Consider the following 19,607-nt stretch of genomic DNA (forward strand, 5'->3'; position numbering starts at 1 on the left):
CGCCATAGAGCATATAGAGCGACGTCTCGCTGTGTGTGTGTGAAAGAGGGGATTTCTATTTTTCGATACTGCCGGTTTTCGGTAGTGACGTCACGCACCGGGGAGAAAAATGGCCATTTGAAGGTGTTGGATCAACGAACCCGGCGTGGAGGAAGAAGCAAAACAAACACCGTAAACAACACATACACACACTCTCTCGCACACATGCATTTGAATGTTGACATTTGACAGCCACATGTACAACGTGTACGAAGAGGCATTGGTCTCGTTCGATTTTTTGGGTTGGCAGAATGTTTTTGAAATTTCAAATAGAATTTTTATAGCTTTATTCGATAGAAAAAAACTCAAATCTTTTAATTTTGGGTATGGTGAGCTACATTTGCATTTTCTGCGCTACTCGGAATGTTTTTAAAGGAAATAATTAGCTCATGATCTCTTTTTTGTTGTAATTAAAACAGCTTTCATTCAACTTTGAATACCTCTGGAATATTTAAATTTGGAGTGTGGAAATGAGATGGTGATATATTATTTTAAACTTATTAAACAAGCTTTTGATTTTGGGAAGGAATCTTCTTTGATTTCAAAATAATTGATCCAAAACGATGATAATCGTAAAAAAACCCTTTTCTTGATCACCTGGTCCCTTTAACTGCCTGGTGTAAATTTTCAATTAGCAAGTGTGTCCACTGTATTTGCATTGGTAGTGGTGAATACCCGAAGTTTGACAGCTCTCGCAGCGGAACAAATGTGCAAGCAAACACACACATACACAACCGCACTTCCCCCGTTTCAGCTGATGAACGTAAGCAGGAATGGCGTATCGAGGCAGTGTGTATGCTGTGTGTGCTACGATAAGTTAGTAGCATATTTGTGTCGTCTTGCTTACGTTATCGCTGACCTTCTAATTGGTGAAAATTAAATCGCAAAATCAACAACAATTTCATCCAGCAACAGAGCCACCAAGAGCAGCATCGCCAGTGTGTTTGATCGTTCATTCTGTGTCCCTGTCTGTGATTTACATTGCGTAACGGTTGTTCAGAACAGATGACGGTGACTGGCAAGTAATAGAAAGTGAGCGAACAGTCAACGGGGGAAGAAAAGTGGTGCAATTGGCGAATGCATCACCAAATTGTTTCTAGTCATCGCCTCCCCCCTTCACGGGCAATCACCGAGGGCGACAGTTTCTGTAGCGAAAGTAAATCCTAGCTCGCGACGATCGATGTGCTGGCAAGCGATTTTCCCCTAGGCAACACACCACCAGGTGTCTGCATATCTGCTAGTGCGTATTTGAATGTGCATGTGTGTGTGTGTTTGTGTGTTTACCTCTGTCATGTTTACGCATATGCGTGTGTGAACGAGCAGCAGCAGTAAGAAAGTAGCAGCTATGCTGTAGCTATGCAGCAGACAGGGAAAAGTGCAAATGGGGACTCTTGAGTTTTGCCGAGACGGTTGAAACAGAATGTAGGAATTATACTTTTAATGTGTGAGTTTGTGTGTGTTTGTGTGTGGGTTTTGTTAATACAGCGTTCGTCCTTTTGCTGTCGTCATCGCCGTTAGAAGTCCACGAATTGCCAGCGCATTGTTGTGACAGTTCCCCGAAGGACGGAGAGTCGGGTCGATCCGTAAAACCTTGCAAAAAAGGGCCCATACGATCGTAGTACCCCCTTTTCAACAGTACGTACCTGTGCGCAAAGCTGCATGTATGTATAGAATTTAACACGAGGAAGTGAGCGTGTATGGGTTGTTGGATTTGTGTGCCCGCGGAATAATAGCGCACAGCCGAGCAGCGCAGGGAGCGACCGTGAGGGACCGCAAAAGAAGCAGGTTACGGAAGCGTGACGAAGAAGAAGACGGGCATTTGCTGGCTGGCAGTCTGGAAAACAGCACCCCTTAGGAGAAAGGGAAAATCCGTCGTCGTCATCATCAAACTCGAGGAAGGTCGAAGAACCCGGTGGCCAAGATGTCGTCGATTGTGGACATTATCAATCACTACCAGACGAGTATCAACAAATCGCTTAACGATACAGCAAGGGTAAGTACATCGGTTGCAACTCATTAAAAGTCAACGGTCCATGGCACTTGGCCCTGCCTGTCTCTGGGCAGCTACGAAAGATGTCTCAACCCGATTTATACCGTTACTCTGAACGACTTACCTGTCTTCCGTGAGTACAAAACCTTACACACGCCTCCTTGCTGTAAGGATGTCATGGGATTCCATAAGTCTGAACCCCGCCAGCAGCATAAAATGTACCCCGAGTGCTAAGGCCTGCTTGGATGTGCCACATCGACGTTGATAATTATGCGTTAGTAGCAAGGTCATTCCACGTGGTTGGTAGCTGAGAATTTAACCGCACAAACCGAGAAAAGATATGGTTTGGTACTTGTGATGCTGTTTCGCTTGATTATTGTGTGTTGCATGTTCATAGATAACCGGCAGCTACTAGATAAAACGTTTGATTCTCTTGTGAGTTTAGCTAACTAAAATTAAAACCAAAAATGTTTGAGAGATTTGATTTCGATTCAGTAACTTAACCGGAAAAAGCTTGACGGAAACAAACAAATGACGATCGATTGGATATAAAAAATGCATTGTTTTTAATACAAATATGTGTTTTTTTTTACCACAGATTGTCCATTGTATCGGGAAGCTGTATAAGCTGCCAATATCCGTGCGACATCTGCAGGACACCGGCATCGGACGAACGGTCAACAGTTTGCGGAAGTACGACGGTGAAGTGGGTGTTGCGGCCAAAGCCCTCGTGACCAAGTGGAAAGCGATGGTAGCAGCGGAGGAATCGGACGATAACACTGGTAATGCAGGTTCCCATGGTGAGGGTGCGGATTCAGACGGAAGACAGACCGAAGATCGGCAGCATCGGAGCGACATGAGCGACCAGGAGGAAGCCGAGGGTCATCACCATCGGACGAGAGAGCCAGAAGACGAAGATGAGGATGACGAAGATGACGACGACGAGGACGACGATAATAACGATCGTGCATCGCACAATGAAGATCAAAATGGTAGGTGAATGCTTCAAGTTAAGCAAATATAGCAGCAACGGGATGTGTACAGGATGAACTGAATGCAACGGTTAACACTTGGTAGCTAAAAATGACACATAAATAGATGCATTAAGTAACATTGGGCTGTGCAATCTGTTGCGATGGCAAACATTTACCTTCGATTTCTGTTGGTAACTGAGGCTTTTTTACCAGAGCTATTGCATGTATTAATGATGATTGGGTGGTTTTGTTTTCAGAATCATACGAAGAACCGTCGTTACGCGTGGACGAGGAGTATCGCGAAGAACCTGAAGGTAATAACAGCGACAGCAACGGGGATGAATCGTCGGACGGCCACATCGCCCAGCCAGAAGTACACCACGTTTTCCATCACCGTGCGGTAGAGCCAGATCATGAGCTAAGGTCCGAGCTTAAAGCCGCTTCCATGCAGTGGAATGAACATCACAATAGCTCGTCTAGTAATAATAGTAGCATTAAGAGACACTCGAGCGGTAGCAGCTCACGAAATCATCATCACAGCTCCAGCTCGTCGAAATCGGCCAACGGTTCGGGGAGTGGAGACAAACACAAAAGTCACGGCAGCAGCAGTAGCAGTAGCAGCAGCAGCAAACGCAAGAGCGACAGTGACCACCATCATCGCCATTCGTCGAGTGGAGGCGAATCGAAATCTCACAAATCTTCCTCCTCGAGGGTGGACCATCATGGATCCGCGAAAAAATCGTCATCCCACAGTGACGGCGAACGACACAAAGATCGCAGTTCCTCAAAGCATCACAGCAGCAACAACACTAGTGAGCATGGTGGCGGCGGCGGCGGCAGCAGTAGCATTCATAATATTAGCATTAGCAGTAGCACTAGCAGTAATGGTAGCAGTCACGCACGGAAAGAATCTAGTCATAAAGAGAGCCGGCATCGATCGAGAGATGAGCCAAGTGGGAGCTCAAAAAGACACGCTTCGGACGAGGCGGACGTGGACGGAGATTCAGCATCATCTTCCAGCAAGCGTTCTCGCAAGGAACATAGATCCGATCGCGGCGATGCTACCGATGGCACAATGCCGTCCTCTTCACACACTTCTACATCATCAACATCACATGCGAAGAAGGACAAATCGAAAGGCCATTCCTCGTCGTCTTCCTCCTCGAAGCGGCGGGAGCAGCAGGAGAAATCCGAATCATCCCTGGAAAGGGTAGACGAATCAAGATCCAAATCGAAACGGAAAGACAAATCTAGTTCACCATCCGCCAACAGCCAGGAGCCCAATAACGACGATTCCGCGGGCGAGGATGGCAACGGTGGCCTTGACTGTTCCGGTGGTGCGAGTTTTGCCGATGCGCTGGCCATGATCGGTATGCCTTCCGGGTCGAAGAAAAAGCCCCCCGGTGGTGGTAGTAAGGAGAAGGTGAAAGTATCTGTAACGAAACCTTCCTCCTCCTCCTCCTCTTCGTCGCGCACGCAAGAAGGCCAATCGGCAACGTATGGGAGAAGCAAGCAAGATTCAGCCAGACCTTCCTCGTCTTCCTCCTCTTCCTCGGTTGGGCGTAACGGTGGCGTACCGACGGCCTCGGAGCTTCTTTCACAGAACGTTAAGCTGGAACCGCTTCCGGAGGCGTCGGAGATAGTGGAATCGCTACCGATGATTTCGCCCCACTATCGCCCGATGCCGCTCAACCAGACCGTGATGGAGTGTGTGTTTATGGGTGGTCCTAGCGGGCGCGGCAACAAAGGTCGACCCCTGACGGAAGAGGAAGCGCTCGGGCAGAGCATGCAGTCGAAGAACATGCGCACGAAGGTGTACTCTGGCATGAAGACGAATTCGAAGGGCGTCATTCCGACACTGTACGAGCTGTGCATTCGCCTCCTGCAGGACCACATCGATGAGATAGGCGCGACGGGTGGTATACCGTTCTACATTCTGAAGCCGGTGCTGGAACGGGCCAATCCGACTCAGCTGCTCCATCTGGAGCACTTCAATCCGCACTTTGTCGAGGACAGTGATGTTCTGTGGGAGCAGCACTGTAAGCGTACCTTCCGTTCGAAGCAGCGCAACGAAGAGGAGCTGGAAACGTGGCGAGAAATGTTCCTGGTAAGCTAACATCATCATCATCGTGTCGTGTTTTGTACTCCCTGATATGCAACAAATTCTAATTCTATCGTACAACCCACCCCTTCCATATTGCAGCGTTGCTCCGAGGAGCGGGATGCGAAGTTGAGAAGCCTCACGCAGAATATTAAGCTGTCGCAGGAACAGGCGGCGGCTCCAATACGTAAAACGCAGCTAGCGTACGTCGACTCCGCCGTAAAGCCACCGCGCAGTGTAATAAGCAAGCAGGTCAAATACGGCACGGCTCGTGCGCCGGTCGTTTCACCCGCGGCACGTGTAGCTGCACTGAAGGCAGGCAATGTGGCGCAGGCCGGTGACGCGCGGTTACGAGTAGCGGCTGGTGTGCGCGATAATGCTCAAGCGCAAGGTAAGATAACAATGCTGCAAGCGGTGAACGTGTTACAGCGCAGCGCAGTATTAATGTTGAAACTATTCTGTACAGTTTTTCAGCCCACCAAACCACGCAAAGCTCCAATGATGGCAAAAGTATTGTCCTCCATGAAGGGTTTCAAAACCAGCTTCCGGCGTTAGGATACCTGGACTATTACTCCCCCAAAGAGTGTCGACTGTAGCGGGAGCACTGTTCAAGAAGGACTGCTCGATTTGGTACAACACGGCGCCCTCCGGAGATGCAACCAATGGCTCTAGGTTGTGGCGTTCAATAACACACGAAACAACGCATTACACTCATCTAGTTTACTCTTTCTTAAATCACTTTTTGAACGCGGTGTTAGGTTTTTTTAAAGTGTTTTCTAAATTACGTTTTACATCGTCACTCAAACGCCTTATTTATGCTATGTCTCTTTAATTTCATCTTTTACAAATCGATCTGTGCATGTCTACGCTGAGTTAAATGCAGGTTACATAGTGCGGTTGGTAAAATATATATGACAACAAGTAGAATCGATCTCGCTATGCGCAGCACCAACTACCAAACGGCTATTAGTAAATGATTGTATAAAAAGGTATCAAACCCCTGCACAGAACAAGTCCAGCGCCATGGGCTACCCTATACAGCCTGAGTGCGGTGTATGAAGTAACTGAGTTTATCATGTCATTGATTGTGTGTGTGTGTGTGAGCGTGTGTTCGATTTTATTTTTCTTTCTTCCCTCTTAATGTTCTGATCGATGCAGTGTGGTTTGTGGATATACATATTAAAAGTATAGGACACAGTTTACAGCGGAGGGCGTGTAATGAGCGGTTCGTTTATGTTTGTTATATCCAATCGTTTGCCTATTATACTACGTACGTAAAATACATATTATTTGAAATTTTAATGATGAATGTTCAATTAAATTCACTGGATAGATAAACGTATATATCCGAAACAACATTTGGCGGTGAACATTTCCAGAATATGGCAGCATACACAAATAATTGTTCACAAATGTGATAAGAGTGTATCGCTAATCTAAAGGGCTACAGATGCCCGCGAGGGGGGCCAACATCTGTATAAGCTTCGAAACAATACATCGTTTTTGCTGGATTTCCAGGAACTGGCGGCCAGTTTGCAAAATTCGCCTCCGATTGCCAGAGCGTCGGTGGTGTAATGGTCAGCATAGTTGCCTTCCAAGCAGTTGATCCGGGTTCGATTCCCGGCCGACGCACGAAGTTTTTTTAACATTTTAAATAAAGTAGGACCGTTATCATGGCTAATTTTACCACCCAACCTACGCGCAATGTAGGAAAGAAATAAGCTCCTCGAATCAGCGAACATGACATTACAAGACATTCAGTTATGTTTAATCTTGGGCTTGTTGAAAAGATGTTAGTAAAAAAATATGTATCATCATTATAACATATTTATTAGGTTTTTGGTGTATTGTAAGCAACAAAATTGCAGTTGTAACTCTCGTCAACACAAGCATTCGATAGCCGTGATCGTCTAGTGGTTAGGACCCTACGTTGTGGCCGTAGTAACCCAGGTTCGAATCCTGGTCACGGCAGTGTCATCAAAACACTGTCACGGAAGAATGTGTGTGTAATGAATTATTTTGAACTTATTGTTTATCTTGTGAAGTAAAGTAGTATTGTAAAGTAAAACAAACAATAATAATACACTTTGTTATTTGTTAAAGATTAAATAAGATTAAAAATAATATAATGGAAATATGTTTGGCAGGTGAGAGAGGGTGTGTATGTGTTGTATTATGCCATTATTTGGGAGACGATTGAATTGTTCCAATAGCAAATAGCTTGTTGATTGATTGACCTGACCTTATCCACTCATGCACGAGTGTTATTTTGTGTAAGAAACGTAAGCTGTTTCGCTGTGACGCATGGTTTTATACAACGGATTTTGTTGTAATTTGTTGCTACTAAACATTACACCACCTTTATGATGCATCTATTGTATGTGATAATTATTAAAACCGACCCATTTGTTTTCAGTTTTTAAAACATTTATTAACTTATCCATTGTGTGTGTGTGTTTCTTTTTCGTTCAATATTATCCAGTATTATTGTTGTCTCATTTCTTACACTACGCTTATGATAGTTGCTTGCACCACACTGGTCTGGTACGGCCTGTAATGCGGCAACAAACCGGGGGCATTGTTTGCTGTGTGTTATGCCGTTGCACGCACGTGGTTTACTGGTATACTGACGCACGCACCACACAACATGGTATAGATGGTTTTGTGTTGAGATTTGGTTTTATGTTGTTCGCTGATGATTACATATAGAAGTGGAGTCTACACAAATACGGTCGGTCGGTCAGTATGTATCGCTCTATGTAACCTGTGGTAGTATATCTCGTTCGTTCTCATCAGACCCCGACCCGGCACCACATCGGCACACGTGTCATCGAATGGCTGTTGTGTGTTTTCCATTGACACCGCCGCATCGGTAATACTTAATTCGCAACTGGATTTTTTGCAATTCGTTCTAATTAATCACAGTGAGAGCCGTTTCCGTATCGTCCGAGCCCGTGCTCTCGCAAAAGAAGATCAGCGCATAATCAACAAGTAGGTACACTATAAAATGGCCCGCTTCTCCCTTGCGCAAGCAGCAGCACGCGCACTGGCCGTCTTACAGCGTGCTTCTGCCGTCGGAGAGAAGGGGAAACAGAAAAGAAGGACCAGCACGGCCGTGTGAACGGAGGAGATAGCTTAGTAATGCGGATTGCATTTAGTACTGCTTCCTGCGTCGGGAACGGCGGCGGTCCCGGGGCGCGCGGTTGCTTCGCTAAGTATTGTCAAATTGTATTCTGGGCACCGGCGTTCTGTTTTGTTATTGTAACACCAACACAACATTTCATTTCACGTCCGGCTTCCAGTTGCTTGCCCTCCCCTTCTCAAAATAGTTTTCCGCAAGTGAGAAGCAACCATGTAAAAAATGAATCTTTTGCAGACAAATTGCTGCAATTAAGCTCAGCTTAATGTTGGGAAGCAAAACAAGGAAAAACATAACTACAGGTCCTGCTGCTGAGGGGTGTCGACTCGACTGAATTAGGCTCTACGAGTAATGGGAAATCGTCCGTCGTACGCAACGTAAGAGTACGATAACAGAAAAAATCAACTGATAAATAGCTCGATATGGGCTGAAATGTGAAAAAAAAACAATGGGGGAAACCGGACGGTTAAGGAATAGACGCAAAATTCTCACCCAACATGAGCGGAAGCGGACTAATCGTTCGACTCTATAAACAAAACAAAAACAAAACAAACATCGCCAGCTGTTTTATCGTACGCCGAGTGCGTGGTGCGCTTATTCACGCATGTACGGATAATCGATATCCTTCAGCGGGACGAACGTTTCCTTGATCGATTGCGGAGTGGCCCACCGCAGCACGTAGTGTGGTCCGCCGGCCTTGTCGTTCGTGCCGGACATACGCCCACCGCCGAACGGCTGCTGGCCGACCACCGAACCGGTTGATTTGTCGTTCAGGTAGAAGTTACCGGCTGTCATCTTGAACTCTTCGAGTGCTCGTTTGAGGAATGCTCTGAAAAAGAACATAATTTACAGTTAAAACCGAGCGAGCGAGCGAGCGAGCTATCCTTCCCCCCGGGGCATGGCGGAGGATGTACACTTACTGATCCTGCGCAAACACGGCACCGGTCAGTGCGAACCGGGTCGAGCCACCGACCAGCTTCATCGCACTGTCGAGATCCTTATCCTTGTACACGTAGATCGTGAGCACCGGGCCAAAGATTTCCTCCGTCATGATGCGATCGGTCGGGTCCGTGGTCTGCACAATGGTCGGCTCGATGAAGTAACCCTTGCTGTCGTCGCACTTGCCGCCGCCGAGAATGGTCAGATTTTTGGAGCTGCGGGCGTGCTCGATGTACGATTTGATACGCGCAAATGCTTTGTCGTCGATGACGGCCGAAGTGAAGTTGGAAAAGTCGGTCACGTCGCCCACCTTGAGCGTGTCACGGATCATCAGCAGCCCGTCCTTCACCTTCGGCCACAGCGACTCGGGCACGTACATACGCGAACAGGCCGAACACTTCTGACCGCAAAACTCGAACGCGGACCGGATCGTGCCGTTCACCACCGACTCCACATCCGCGGACGGATGCACAAAGTGGTAGTTCTTGCCGCCGCACTCGCCAATCAGTCGGGGGAAATTGTTGTAGCTGTTAATGTTCTCGCCCACCTGGCGCCACAACCGGTTGAACGTTCTGAAAAGAATTGAATCGAACCCCGGGGGTTTAGTGTGTGTCTTCATCGATTTTGTTCACTGAGTATACTCACGGTACTGAACCGGTAAAGTTGATACCGGCCAGATGCGGTGAGGCTGTGATCGTATCGCCAAAGACGGGACCATCAGTGGGCACGAAGTTTACCACACCCGGTGGTACGCCAGCCTCACGCATGATCTTGAAAATGACGTAGTTGGAGAGCAGGGCAGTGTCGGACGGCTTCCACAGCACACCGTTACCCATGAGGGCGGGCGTGTACGCCAGATTGCCGCCGATGGCAGTGAAATTGAACGGACTGACGGCAGCGATGAACCCATCGATGCCACGGAATCGCATCGAATTTTTCGTCACCTTCGCATCCTCGCTAATCGGCTGATATTTGGCCGCCTCCTTTAGGTAGTACGTGTTCATGCGGATGAAATCGATCAGCTCAGCAGCGGAATCGATCTCCGCCTGGATCACGGTCTTCGCCTGCCCGAGCATGGTGGCTGCGTTCAGCTCCTGGCGGTACGGACCGGCCATCAGATCGGCCGCCTTCTGCCAGATGCGAATGCGCTCATCGAGCGGGGTGCGGTCCCACTTCACCTGCGTTTCCGTGGCCGTCTTGATCGCCTTCTGCAGCAGCTTTTGATCCGCGTAGTAGAACTGGGCCAGCTTGTGTTTGTGGTTGTGTGGCATTACCTGGTGACGCACCTCCTTCGAGCGGATCTCTTCCGAGCCGATGACGATCGGCACGTCTTCCATCTTGGAGGCGGCTTTCTTCAGCGCACTTTCCAGCTCTTTGCGTTCCTTCGACCCTTTGCGGTAGCCGAGAATCGGTTCATTCTCCAGCGGGAATTCGGCCAGCTTGGGGGCATGCACCACCGACGACGACATTGCGCGGACGCCATACCTATAAAAACATATAAGCAACAAAACAAGGTCGTGAAATCAGAAGCGTAAGCGGACGTTGTTCGCGAATCAACAAATTTATGATCATTTCATTAAGCATTCCGCACAAGTGGTTGCGGGTGAATGTGTGTGTGTTTTTTATGACGAAAACACATCCAGCGAAGCTGATCAACTGAGGGCGATAACTGGCACGATATTGTAAAGAACGATCAAAAGCTGAAAAGTAGTGTATGAACTGGTTTGAAAAAAGTCTTGTTTACATGTAAAAAAACAACGACATTTCTCTAGAATTTTGGCATGAAATATACACACACCGGACATTAAAAAGGCAAACATGAGTGAGGACATCCAGCATTCACGTGATATTTGTTTGAAAAAGAAAAAAAATCAATAAACCAATATGGTCGATGCCGCTTATGGTCACAACAGTTTTCTTCCCCAATTGTGGCCAGTTAATGCCAAAACTGGGAACTTGTATCAGTCTCTTTCGTGCACGTTTTGAGTATTTAATTATGACGCATAATGTTCCACAACATAAGAACCATCGATTAATCATCAAGCTCGTATTGCTCGAGGATAAATTGTTTTGTTGTACTTAAAATATTTAAATTTCTATCCCTAGCTTTAGCCAACAGCAAAAGAACCGTGTTTCGCGGCTTTTCACTTTCCCAATCCAACCAATTGGATATTCTGCTCTACGATGACGTCAGTCGATAAATATAGCACTTATGCTATATTTACTACACAAAGTGTTGCGTTTAGATGTTTTTTTTTGCGTGTCCTTGTCCTTCCAAGCCTCTACACGACAGGTTGAGGTGCAACATTCATGCGGCAAACAAAACGGCAGCCAGAGTATATGCACTATTTCTAAACATTGTAAAGCGTCGCCCACTCACACGGACTGGCTGGTGTTGTAAGATAAGCTGGGAAGCAAGCAATACATACTTCAAGCTTACAGAGACCAGCCCCATGCATGTGTGTACACCGGATAGTCGTGGAACATAGTTTATCGTACCAAAGTGCAAGCGAACGGCGGCCCTAAGCTGCGCTTTGTCCGTGGTCAGCTGATTTATAATTGCTGACAAAGCACAGCAATAGCGAGCAAAAAAGAAGTAAAGCGACAAAACAACAACAGCTAATGCATTAAGAGCCATAGATATGAATTGCATTGTCAACCGCAGGTGTGTTGGTACGCTCGTTCGAGGCATTTCTAGCGAACAGGTGAGTAAATGTTCTTTATCTTAAGATACGGTTCGGTTGGAACGAGACAGATTGATCGCATGAGCGCAGGTGCAAGTACACAACAGTACCATGTGTGTGAGGAGTGTGTTAGAGAAAGAGAGCGAGAGAGCAGCCGCAAGATTGTTGTGATGTGCACAGTGTGCGTTGCTGGGTTGTTCCTATAATTTATCTGATTGCTTGGATTGCAGGTTGATAGCAAGTACTATTTTTGACATCGCAACCAATCGCTTTGGGGCGGTATTGATTTCGTTTTGCAAAGTCTTATCATTTCCGAGACGATTGTGGAAGGCAACGACGCGTGGGACAAACAAACCATTTCAAAGCTTTTGAGATTTGATTTTTCTATTATTAGATAATCCTAGTTTCGCCTCGATATGGTACCGATATATTCGTAAAAGATACGAATACTCTTTACAACCCAGTGCTGGTTACTATCGACTTGTAACGAATGACGAGGAGAGAGAGAGAGAGGGCAATATTTAACGATAAATAAACATACTTCAAATCCTGCTACCCTTCAGAGCTAACAACGATTTGCTCTCGATGGTGTTCCTCCCTTCGGATACCAGGACCGTAGGACGGGTTTGTGTAACAGGCTTTTCATGTATGGCCGATCCATTATGTTACCAATGCCACTTGTTCCGTTTCGCGGTTATCGCTTCTCTCATGCGATTGTGCATAGTTTAATATGCCCGGTATGCAAATATCTGTCCCAGATTGAATGCTGAGAGCACATAGTTGGCAACTTAACAACTATTATAGTAGTTAACACAAGACATCCGTCATACGGTTCGAATACGCAGTGAGCTTCCTGTTAATATTTGCTTTGCAGAAGCAAGGCCTTGAAACCGAAAATATCTGCTCATTATATGCAACTCTGTGCACTGTTGCAGTTCTGGTGGGCGTAGGAGGTGCATTCGACTGGGTTTGTTCGCTTCGGGAGAGTGATTGGTGTGAGAGAGTACTAAACAAGAGCGCACTGCCACAGTTACTTTCTGTTGCTGCTGCTCCTGCTGTTGCCGCTACTCATCGAGCAAATGCAGGGCCATTAAATTAAAAAAGCCAAAAGAAACTAAGTGGGCAAGTGCAAGGAAATGTAAAGTTTTGTTGCAGATCGATGATCCGTGAAAGATGTATCGAATTTGTTGGGCACGAAAATAGAACCCTCGCCACAGTCTGTGGGGTGGTGCATCGCTTCACTCGCTGCTTGCCTTCTTTTACCGGCTGACAATAGTTTTGCGCCAACTTTATCGGGCGATACCATTTGGGGTGTGTGATGCTTTGAACTGACCTTTGCAGGCTGGCGACCAGCGTTGTCCCTGCCGCACTCTTGCAAACGGTGAACATTGTTGTTATGTTGTGCTGCTGCTGCTGGTGCTGCTGCTGCTCGGTGGCTACTTTTCCTGCTTCCGGTGGTGGTGGTCGGTAGGGGTGATAATTTTCACGCGATTACGTGACGGTACGGAATTTCCCGTGGATCGATTGAACCTTCACTCTGTAGTAAGATGTGCTGCGGCTACTGGTGCGGCACGACTTTCAAGACCAAACACACACACACTCACACACACACTTTAACGCGCTCGCTGTATCCGAGACGGGGACTAATTTACACTGTCCCGCAGTTGACCGTTTGCTGGAAAGAATGTGTACTTTAGTATAAGGAAACGAAACCCCCGTAAGGAAAAAGACAGAGTAATATTGCACACAGAGTATGGCCCCGAAAACACGGCCGTTGGCCTTGGCCAGACGGGAGAGGTGCTGTAGTTAAGCGGATAATTTCGCGATAGTTCTGTGGCAGAAATTACGTAAGGTCACCCCGCCAACTAAGATACACAGCGGCAAAACGGGAGGGCCTGCTATTGCTCACACACTCACTCTTTTCAGAACGGAACGCTCTCGCTGCCGCTGTTCTTTGCACGCACTGCCGACCGCGACAACCACTTGACGGTGTGTTGGACCTGGGGATCGCGTTGTACCGCGGCAATATCACTCGACGGACAAACTATGACCACGAGCACGTCGTTTGCAAGGCGCAAGTTTTTGAGATCGGTTCCGAATGCAATTTTTCCCACCCGCGTTGCTTCTTTATTGCTGGGCCCATTGCCGCCGCACCAGCTGCTGTCTGAAATGAGAGCGAGAAAGAGAGAAAGGGGGTTGCGCCAGAGCGGGAGAGTGAGAATGCGAGTGCATATCGGATTGCGAGAAAAACATCACACACAGACAGACACGCACACACACAAACAAACGCAAATGCACGGCGGTGGCTAGTGAGAGAACGTCACAAGCCCGCATGGAGTTGTCAAATAATGGATAAAATTGTTCACTCTTGCCATTAATCTAGCCGGGTTCAGTTCTTTTTACAATGATTTTTTTTGTTTAAATTTACCGCCGGTTGCAGCAAATAAGTGTAATCTAAGACAAATGACATACGTGTGTTGGATAATTTACTGCACAACACCTGCAAATACAGCGCACACCAAGAATCAAAACAACCGACATGAAACACTCATCGTGTGACGAACGATATGTGAGAAATGGTGCAACGTGAGAGTAACAGAAGCAGGAGAAAAAATCGATAACGTGAGAGAAAAAGAGCTAGGGAGCGAAGTTGATGACAGTTTGTGAACAAAATGTTAAGCTATCCGAAAAGTGTTAGCGGTTTAAATGTGCCTTTGATTGGTATGGGTATGTCAATTATGTTTGTGATATAAAAAAAACTTGGCCATTATATTTTTTTTATTCAGGAGGAACGGTAGAAAAAAGGCCGTATTGCTCTATGCCATTTTGATAGTGTGAAAGAAAAATATATGTAATAAAATTTAAATAAAAAATTATATGCAAAAAATATAGCCATATTGTTATATCTACATTCGCAACTAGACGGACAACTAGAAAAAACCCACTTTGTGTTCGTGGCGCTTTTAATTTAGTTAATTTATTTAATTTTTCTTATACAATACACCATATTTGTACTTACAGTGAAGCGCCGTTTATCGGGACTTATCGGGACTCGATTTCGCACGGATACTCAAATAACAAGGACAATGAGTCAAAGTATATATTTTACAAAAAAATCCTGACTTTTTTTAAAATTTATATTATGTATTGGTAAAACCTAGCCAGTTTTTTTATTATCTTCAGGTTTTTCAATAAGGATATTTCAAATGTGCCATAAATTATAGCTTGTTATGATAATGCGCTCTGATAACCGTTTTTCAAACATCCTCCTCAGCACGTAATGTCACCTTTGCATTGAACTGTCATTTCTCAACAGCACGAATAACCGGATAGCAGGATAAAAAGTAGGGCAACCTGGGGAAAACTGGTTAGGTGGGACGAAATGGTCACCTGCATTATTGGAAAATTGCCACGTTTATAATGACTTCTAATGATTTAAAAACAACAAATACAATGTTTAAAGCCCACCGTGAACATTTCATAACCTAAGATTTCAAAATAATTGAATGAAGCAGCAAATAAAATGTTTGCTAGAGACGATGTAATTTTCACCGTCTCGAAAATAAGCTTTCGTTAGAATTTAACACATAATTAGAGAAAAAAAGAATGTGAACCCAGGCACCTGATATTTATCTATGATTCACGTAACCATTTTAACCCAAAAGTATCTATTTTAATTTAATGCAAAGCCGGGAGACATTGTTCGTACTCGCTAATGTAATTTCGATTTTCACTAGCGAATCTGGCGGCGGTTGGTGGAAGCTTTTTTTTGGTCAAAAAGGAAATAGTCGTGCCGGATCTCAAATTTGAGTAGTCATCGTTTTTTATGCGAAAATGGCTTAATTACTTGTACAACAAATTTATCTATCAATTTCAACACATTTAACGCCTGGTTTAAGAAAAAAAAGGAAAAATAACATATTTTCTGAAGTGGCATTTTTTTTTTTGGTAAAATGCTTCCACCAGCCACCACCAGATGAACTAGTGAAAAGCGAAATTACACTAGCGAGTACGGACAATGTCCTCCGGTATTTACACTAGCGTGTACGGGCAATGTCACCCAGCCTTAAAGTTTAAAAGTTTAACTTTCTTCTTCTTCTTCTTTTTTGGCACAACAACCGCTGTCGGTCAAGGCCTGCCTGTACCACCCACTAGTGAAGTGAGCTTGGCTTTCAATGACTTATTGTTACCATAGCAGGATAGTCAGCCCTACGTATGGGGGCACGGTCTATTCAGGACTTGAACCCATGACGGGCATGTTGTTACGTCGTACGAGTTGACGACTGTACCACCAGACCGGCCCTTAACTTTAACTTTAAGTTTGTAAAATATTTCACTTTGGGCAAAATAGTCGTTCCAGCTGGGGGCAAAATGTTACACGAGCAACATGATGAGGCTGTGGTATAAGCTAGGGTTGCTACAATATACTAGCTTTACATGCATACAATTGTGCTGTGTGTATACTATATCGACAAAAAAAATTATTGACAACGCGTGAATTATTGAAAAATTCTGACATTTTACTAAATTATTCGACAAAACACTAAAATACTAAACTTAAACCTCTACTCTCACAATTCTACCGCGATGCAAGAGCTTAAACCAAAGCCTAAAGCATTTTGCCCCATAGCAAGACCATTTTACGCCGCACAATACATTTTCACAACTTTTGATGTTGATTTTTAAGATTCATTTTAAACGCATATGTTTGTTATTATTGTGTAATCTTCCGATTGGTTTTCATGAATAAGACGTTGATGTATCGATTGCCGTCAAAATATTAGTGTAAAGTGGTTTACCCAATAAGATACAGACCAAAATCCTTAACATGTCCATTTTGCACCACTTTTCCTTACCCGTATAATCGGCGCCTCACTTTGAAGCTTCCGGAGCAGTTCTTTAAACTACACTGCGTTTCATGATGATGGCTTCACCTAGTTTTTCATGATTTAAGGGAGTTAAAAATTATCGGATGATTTTGAAAAAAAAAAATCATACGTTTTCCAATGCGTTTGAAAATGATAGCCTCATTTCGGTATTTCATTGAAAACTAAGGGAAATAACATATTGTTATGGGCCAACCTGATGATCCCGTAGATCGCCACTGAGGACACTCATCGGGCGTAGATCGAAGTGTGTGTGCGATCTATCGGGAGGTCAGCGAAGGCGCGCTCGACACGATGCGTGAGTGCCGATCGGAGAGGAGAAGGATATGGCGCGCGCTTGGGCAAGGTCGTGGAGCAAAGTGTTTACAAATCGTTTATAGGTAAATTATAATAAACTAGGACATTCCGATTACCTCGTTTCAAAGGAAGTACCACGCTAACGTTTCTTTAGCGTTCTTCGAAAGAAAACGAAAATATAACACATATATTAATAAGTTTATTTAAATCTAGTGATCAGTTGATCCTAGTAGTTTTGGAATACTATCGGTAAGATTTAGCAAAGACTGAATAGATAACGTTCGCCAGGCATTTCTAATCGTTCTCGATAGTATTTAGATGAGAAGAAACGGCTGGCCAAGTCATAGTATTTATTTGCATTCTTTCCAGGATATCCTTTGTTTTCTTACTAACATGTACTGAAGCGTTATCTCGTTGGAATATCAACTGGTAGTTGTTTTACATGTTCAGGTGAGGTTTCAAATGTTTGTCTATGATATGGATGTACTGATTACTGTCCATTCGTGTTAAAATAATCGCCATACTTTCCATAGCTGCTAAATGCACCCCATATCATTAAAGCCGGGTTACATTGTCCGTACTCGCTAGTGTAATGAAAACTAAATGTAAGACGTAAGTATTCAACTTTACGATGCCGCTACTGTAGGTCAAAATCTGGTAAATGGTAAACATGGTAAAACAAATTCTACTGTGCGCTAATTGATCAATAAACAAATTAAAAAAAAACCACTGGGCTCTAGAATTCTTTGACGGACTTTGACTGAGACGGATATAGATCCGAATGGGGTTAGGATCTTTTAAGGATTGGTATGAGATCGAAATCATTTACAAAACAGATAACCAATCTAGATCACAAATTCTAGGATCAATATAAGTTCGGAATAAGTTCAAAGACTGGTATGGGTTCAGTGATAGTTCTGGTATAGGTATGGAACCACGGTTAAGGTCCACGGCAGGTATGGGATGGCCTATGTAAGATATTGACCAACTCTAAGACCTGGAATCAATGACAGATTTGGTGCGGGTTATTTAAAAGTGGCAGGAAGAACATGGGGTTGACAACAGTACTAGAATCGGTATGGGGTCTGAACCAATTTCTCTATGTAACCACGCCGACAACTGCGAGGTGATAGACGAGTTATCCTATCTGGAGACTGTCGCTACTTTATACAACGACATCAGTAGGGAAATGTGTAGGGGAATCGAGAAAACTGCGGACTTCACCATCTGCTGAGATTCAGAAGACTTCGTGTTGTGGACAGACCGCAGATTATCCTAAGGGCTCATTGTTGACAGCAGGGCTGTCATCCTGTTACGTCCTCAGTGGCGCCCAAGAGACAAGTTATGCTCTCCCCGCATTGCGTGTGTGTGTTTTATTGATATTATATCTGTGTTTCATGTAACAACTTTACCAACGAATAGTTAAATACACATTTTCTGTTTGAGTCGTATAAGCTTGTGTATTGTTTCATTTATATGGACACAACACTTCGAGAACATTAATATCCTTTGAAAGGTTATTATTTAAGCTTTCTTGCTAAAATTATTCTACGACAATACGAGCTGCCTTTCGAAAGTTATTCAGATTTTTTGCTGTGGCGAACGAAGACATGCTTGCAGGCATGTTTTGAAGACATATCTTGATTTTTAATAGTTCCTCTTGAGTTTTTGCGATAAAACTGTTGGAGTAGAGCATTTGCATCATGTTCATCCAGAAAATTTTGATGAAACGCAGCTGGGGTATGTTAGATCAAATTTTTGTAAATTTGTATAATGCAAACGTGAAAATCATCAAAACAAAATTAAAAATAGGTAATTCCTATTATTCAAACTAATTGTAATAGTAGTACGGTAGGTAGTTAAATCTCTGTTGCTGTTGAAAGCGCATGCTGGTCACAGCATTATTTTTGAATAAAAAATGGATTGCTATGGAGGTAACTTTGAACAAGCAAAATTATCGTTTTTATGGGGTCGGTTTATATAAGGTTAAAAGATTTTCTGTATATTCGTAAACCGTATTTGTATACACTTAACGGTATCACGATAAACAAGCAGTTGAAAGATGATGTAATGTTACTACTTAAAGGTATTGTATAAAACTTTCATGCTAAAATTTGTTCAACATTTTTTAAACGAATAGTTTCTTGCCATCTTTAAAAATCAGGCAAATACTTTTTCGCAGGCCAGATTTAATGTTGCGGCGGGCCTTATTTGCCCTGCGGACCAGTCTTTGCTGACCGCTGTTTTATGTCAATCCTTGATCTCCATAGGGGAAGGTAGGTAAAGATGAACACGTTAAGGGAAATGGTAAAAATCTAGAGATATATAAGTGCAACGACCATGAAATTGTGCATACATTATCTTTCACTCATGTTTATCAGAAAATGTATTAAAATTTTTATATTTTCATTGATTTTTGCGTTTTTTTCATGAATGAAAAACATGATTTTTTTCGTCCAGTTTTGAAATGTTCGGGTAAGACGGCCATCTGATATGGGAAAGATGTACACCATGAAAGATAAGATAGACACCTTTAAAAAACGTTGGAAATTGAAGAG

The 19,607-nt window shown here is 44.3% G+C and overlaps 2 protein-coding genes and 2 non-coding genes across 9 annotated transcripts; 3 read left to right on the top strand and 1 right to left on the bottom strand.

Moving 5' to 3' along the window:
- The first annotated feature begins 770 nt into the window (after positions 1-770).
- LOC120902631 (transcription elongation factor B polypeptide 3) lies at positions 771-6,406 on the top strand. 4 transcript variants are annotated; one of them, XM_040311516.1, is made up of 5 exons: positions 771-2,032; positions 2,628-3,021; positions 3,261-5,110; positions 5,207-5,495; positions 5,571-6,406. In XM_040311516.1, the coding sequence occupies exons 1-5, from the start codon at positions 1,961-1,963 to the stop codon at positions 5,657-5,659; spliced, it is 2,694 nt and encodes an 897-aa protein (XP_040167450.1). In that variant the 5' UTR covers positions 771-1,960; the 3' UTR covers positions 5,660-6,406. The 4 variants fall into 4 exon arrangements, with proteins under 4 accessions (XP_040167450.1, XP_040167459.1, XP_040167468.1 ...); XM_040311525.1 differs by having other exon boundaries at positions 772-1,461; XM_040311534.1 differs by having other exon boundaries at positions 772-1,279.
- Positions 6,407-6,664: 258 nt separating this feature from the next.
- Trnag-ucc lies at positions 6,665-6,736 on the top strand. Its single transcript has one exon. It is a non-coding gene; the product is annotated as a tRNA-Gly (tRNA).
- A 267-nt stretch (positions 6,737-7,003) lies between these two features.
- Positions 7,004-7,075, top strand: Trnah-gug. Its single transcript has one exon. It is a non-coding gene; the product is annotated as a tRNA-His (tRNA).
- A 438-nt stretch (positions 7,076-7,513) lies between these two features.
- Positions 7,514-14,421, bottom strand: LOC120902650 (delta-1-pyrroline-5-carboxylate dehydrogenase, mitochondrial). Of its 3 annotated transcripts, XR_005739454.1 has the most exons (7): positions 14,339-14,421; positions 13,784-14,030; positions 13,200-13,541; positions 9,828-10,667; positions 9,164-9,754; positions 8,736-9,072; positions 7,514-8,670 (listed from the first exon to the last, which is right to left on the bottom strand). XR_005739454.1 is itself a non-coding variant. In XM_040311555.1 (6 exons), exons 3-6 carry the CDS (start codon positions 13,253-13,255, stop codon positions 8,838-8,840), a joined length of 1,722 nt encoding a protein of 573 aa, XP_040167489.1. In that variant the 5' UTR covers positions 13,256-13,541; positions 13,784-14,030; positions 14,339-14,421; the 3' UTR covers positions 7,514-8,837. The 3 variants fall into 3 exon arrangements, 2 of the variants coding, with proteins under 2 accessions (XP_040167489.1, XP_040167500.1); XM_040311555.1 differs by having other exon boundaries at positions 7,514-9,072; XM_040311566.1 differs by lacking the exons at positions 13,784-14,030; positions 14,339-14,421 and adding an exon at positions 13,615-13,754 and having other exon boundaries at positions 7,514-9,072.
- Positions 14,422-19,607: the final 5,186 nt, after the last annotated feature.

Source organism: Anopheles arabiensis, chromosome 2 (genome assembly GCF_016920715.1).
Source record: "Anopheles arabiensis isolate DONGOLA chromosome 2, AaraD3, whole genome shotgun sequence".
In the NCBI taxonomy this organism is placed as follows: Eukaryota; Metazoa; Arthropoda; class Insecta; order Diptera; family Culicidae; genus Anopheles; species Anopheles arabiensis.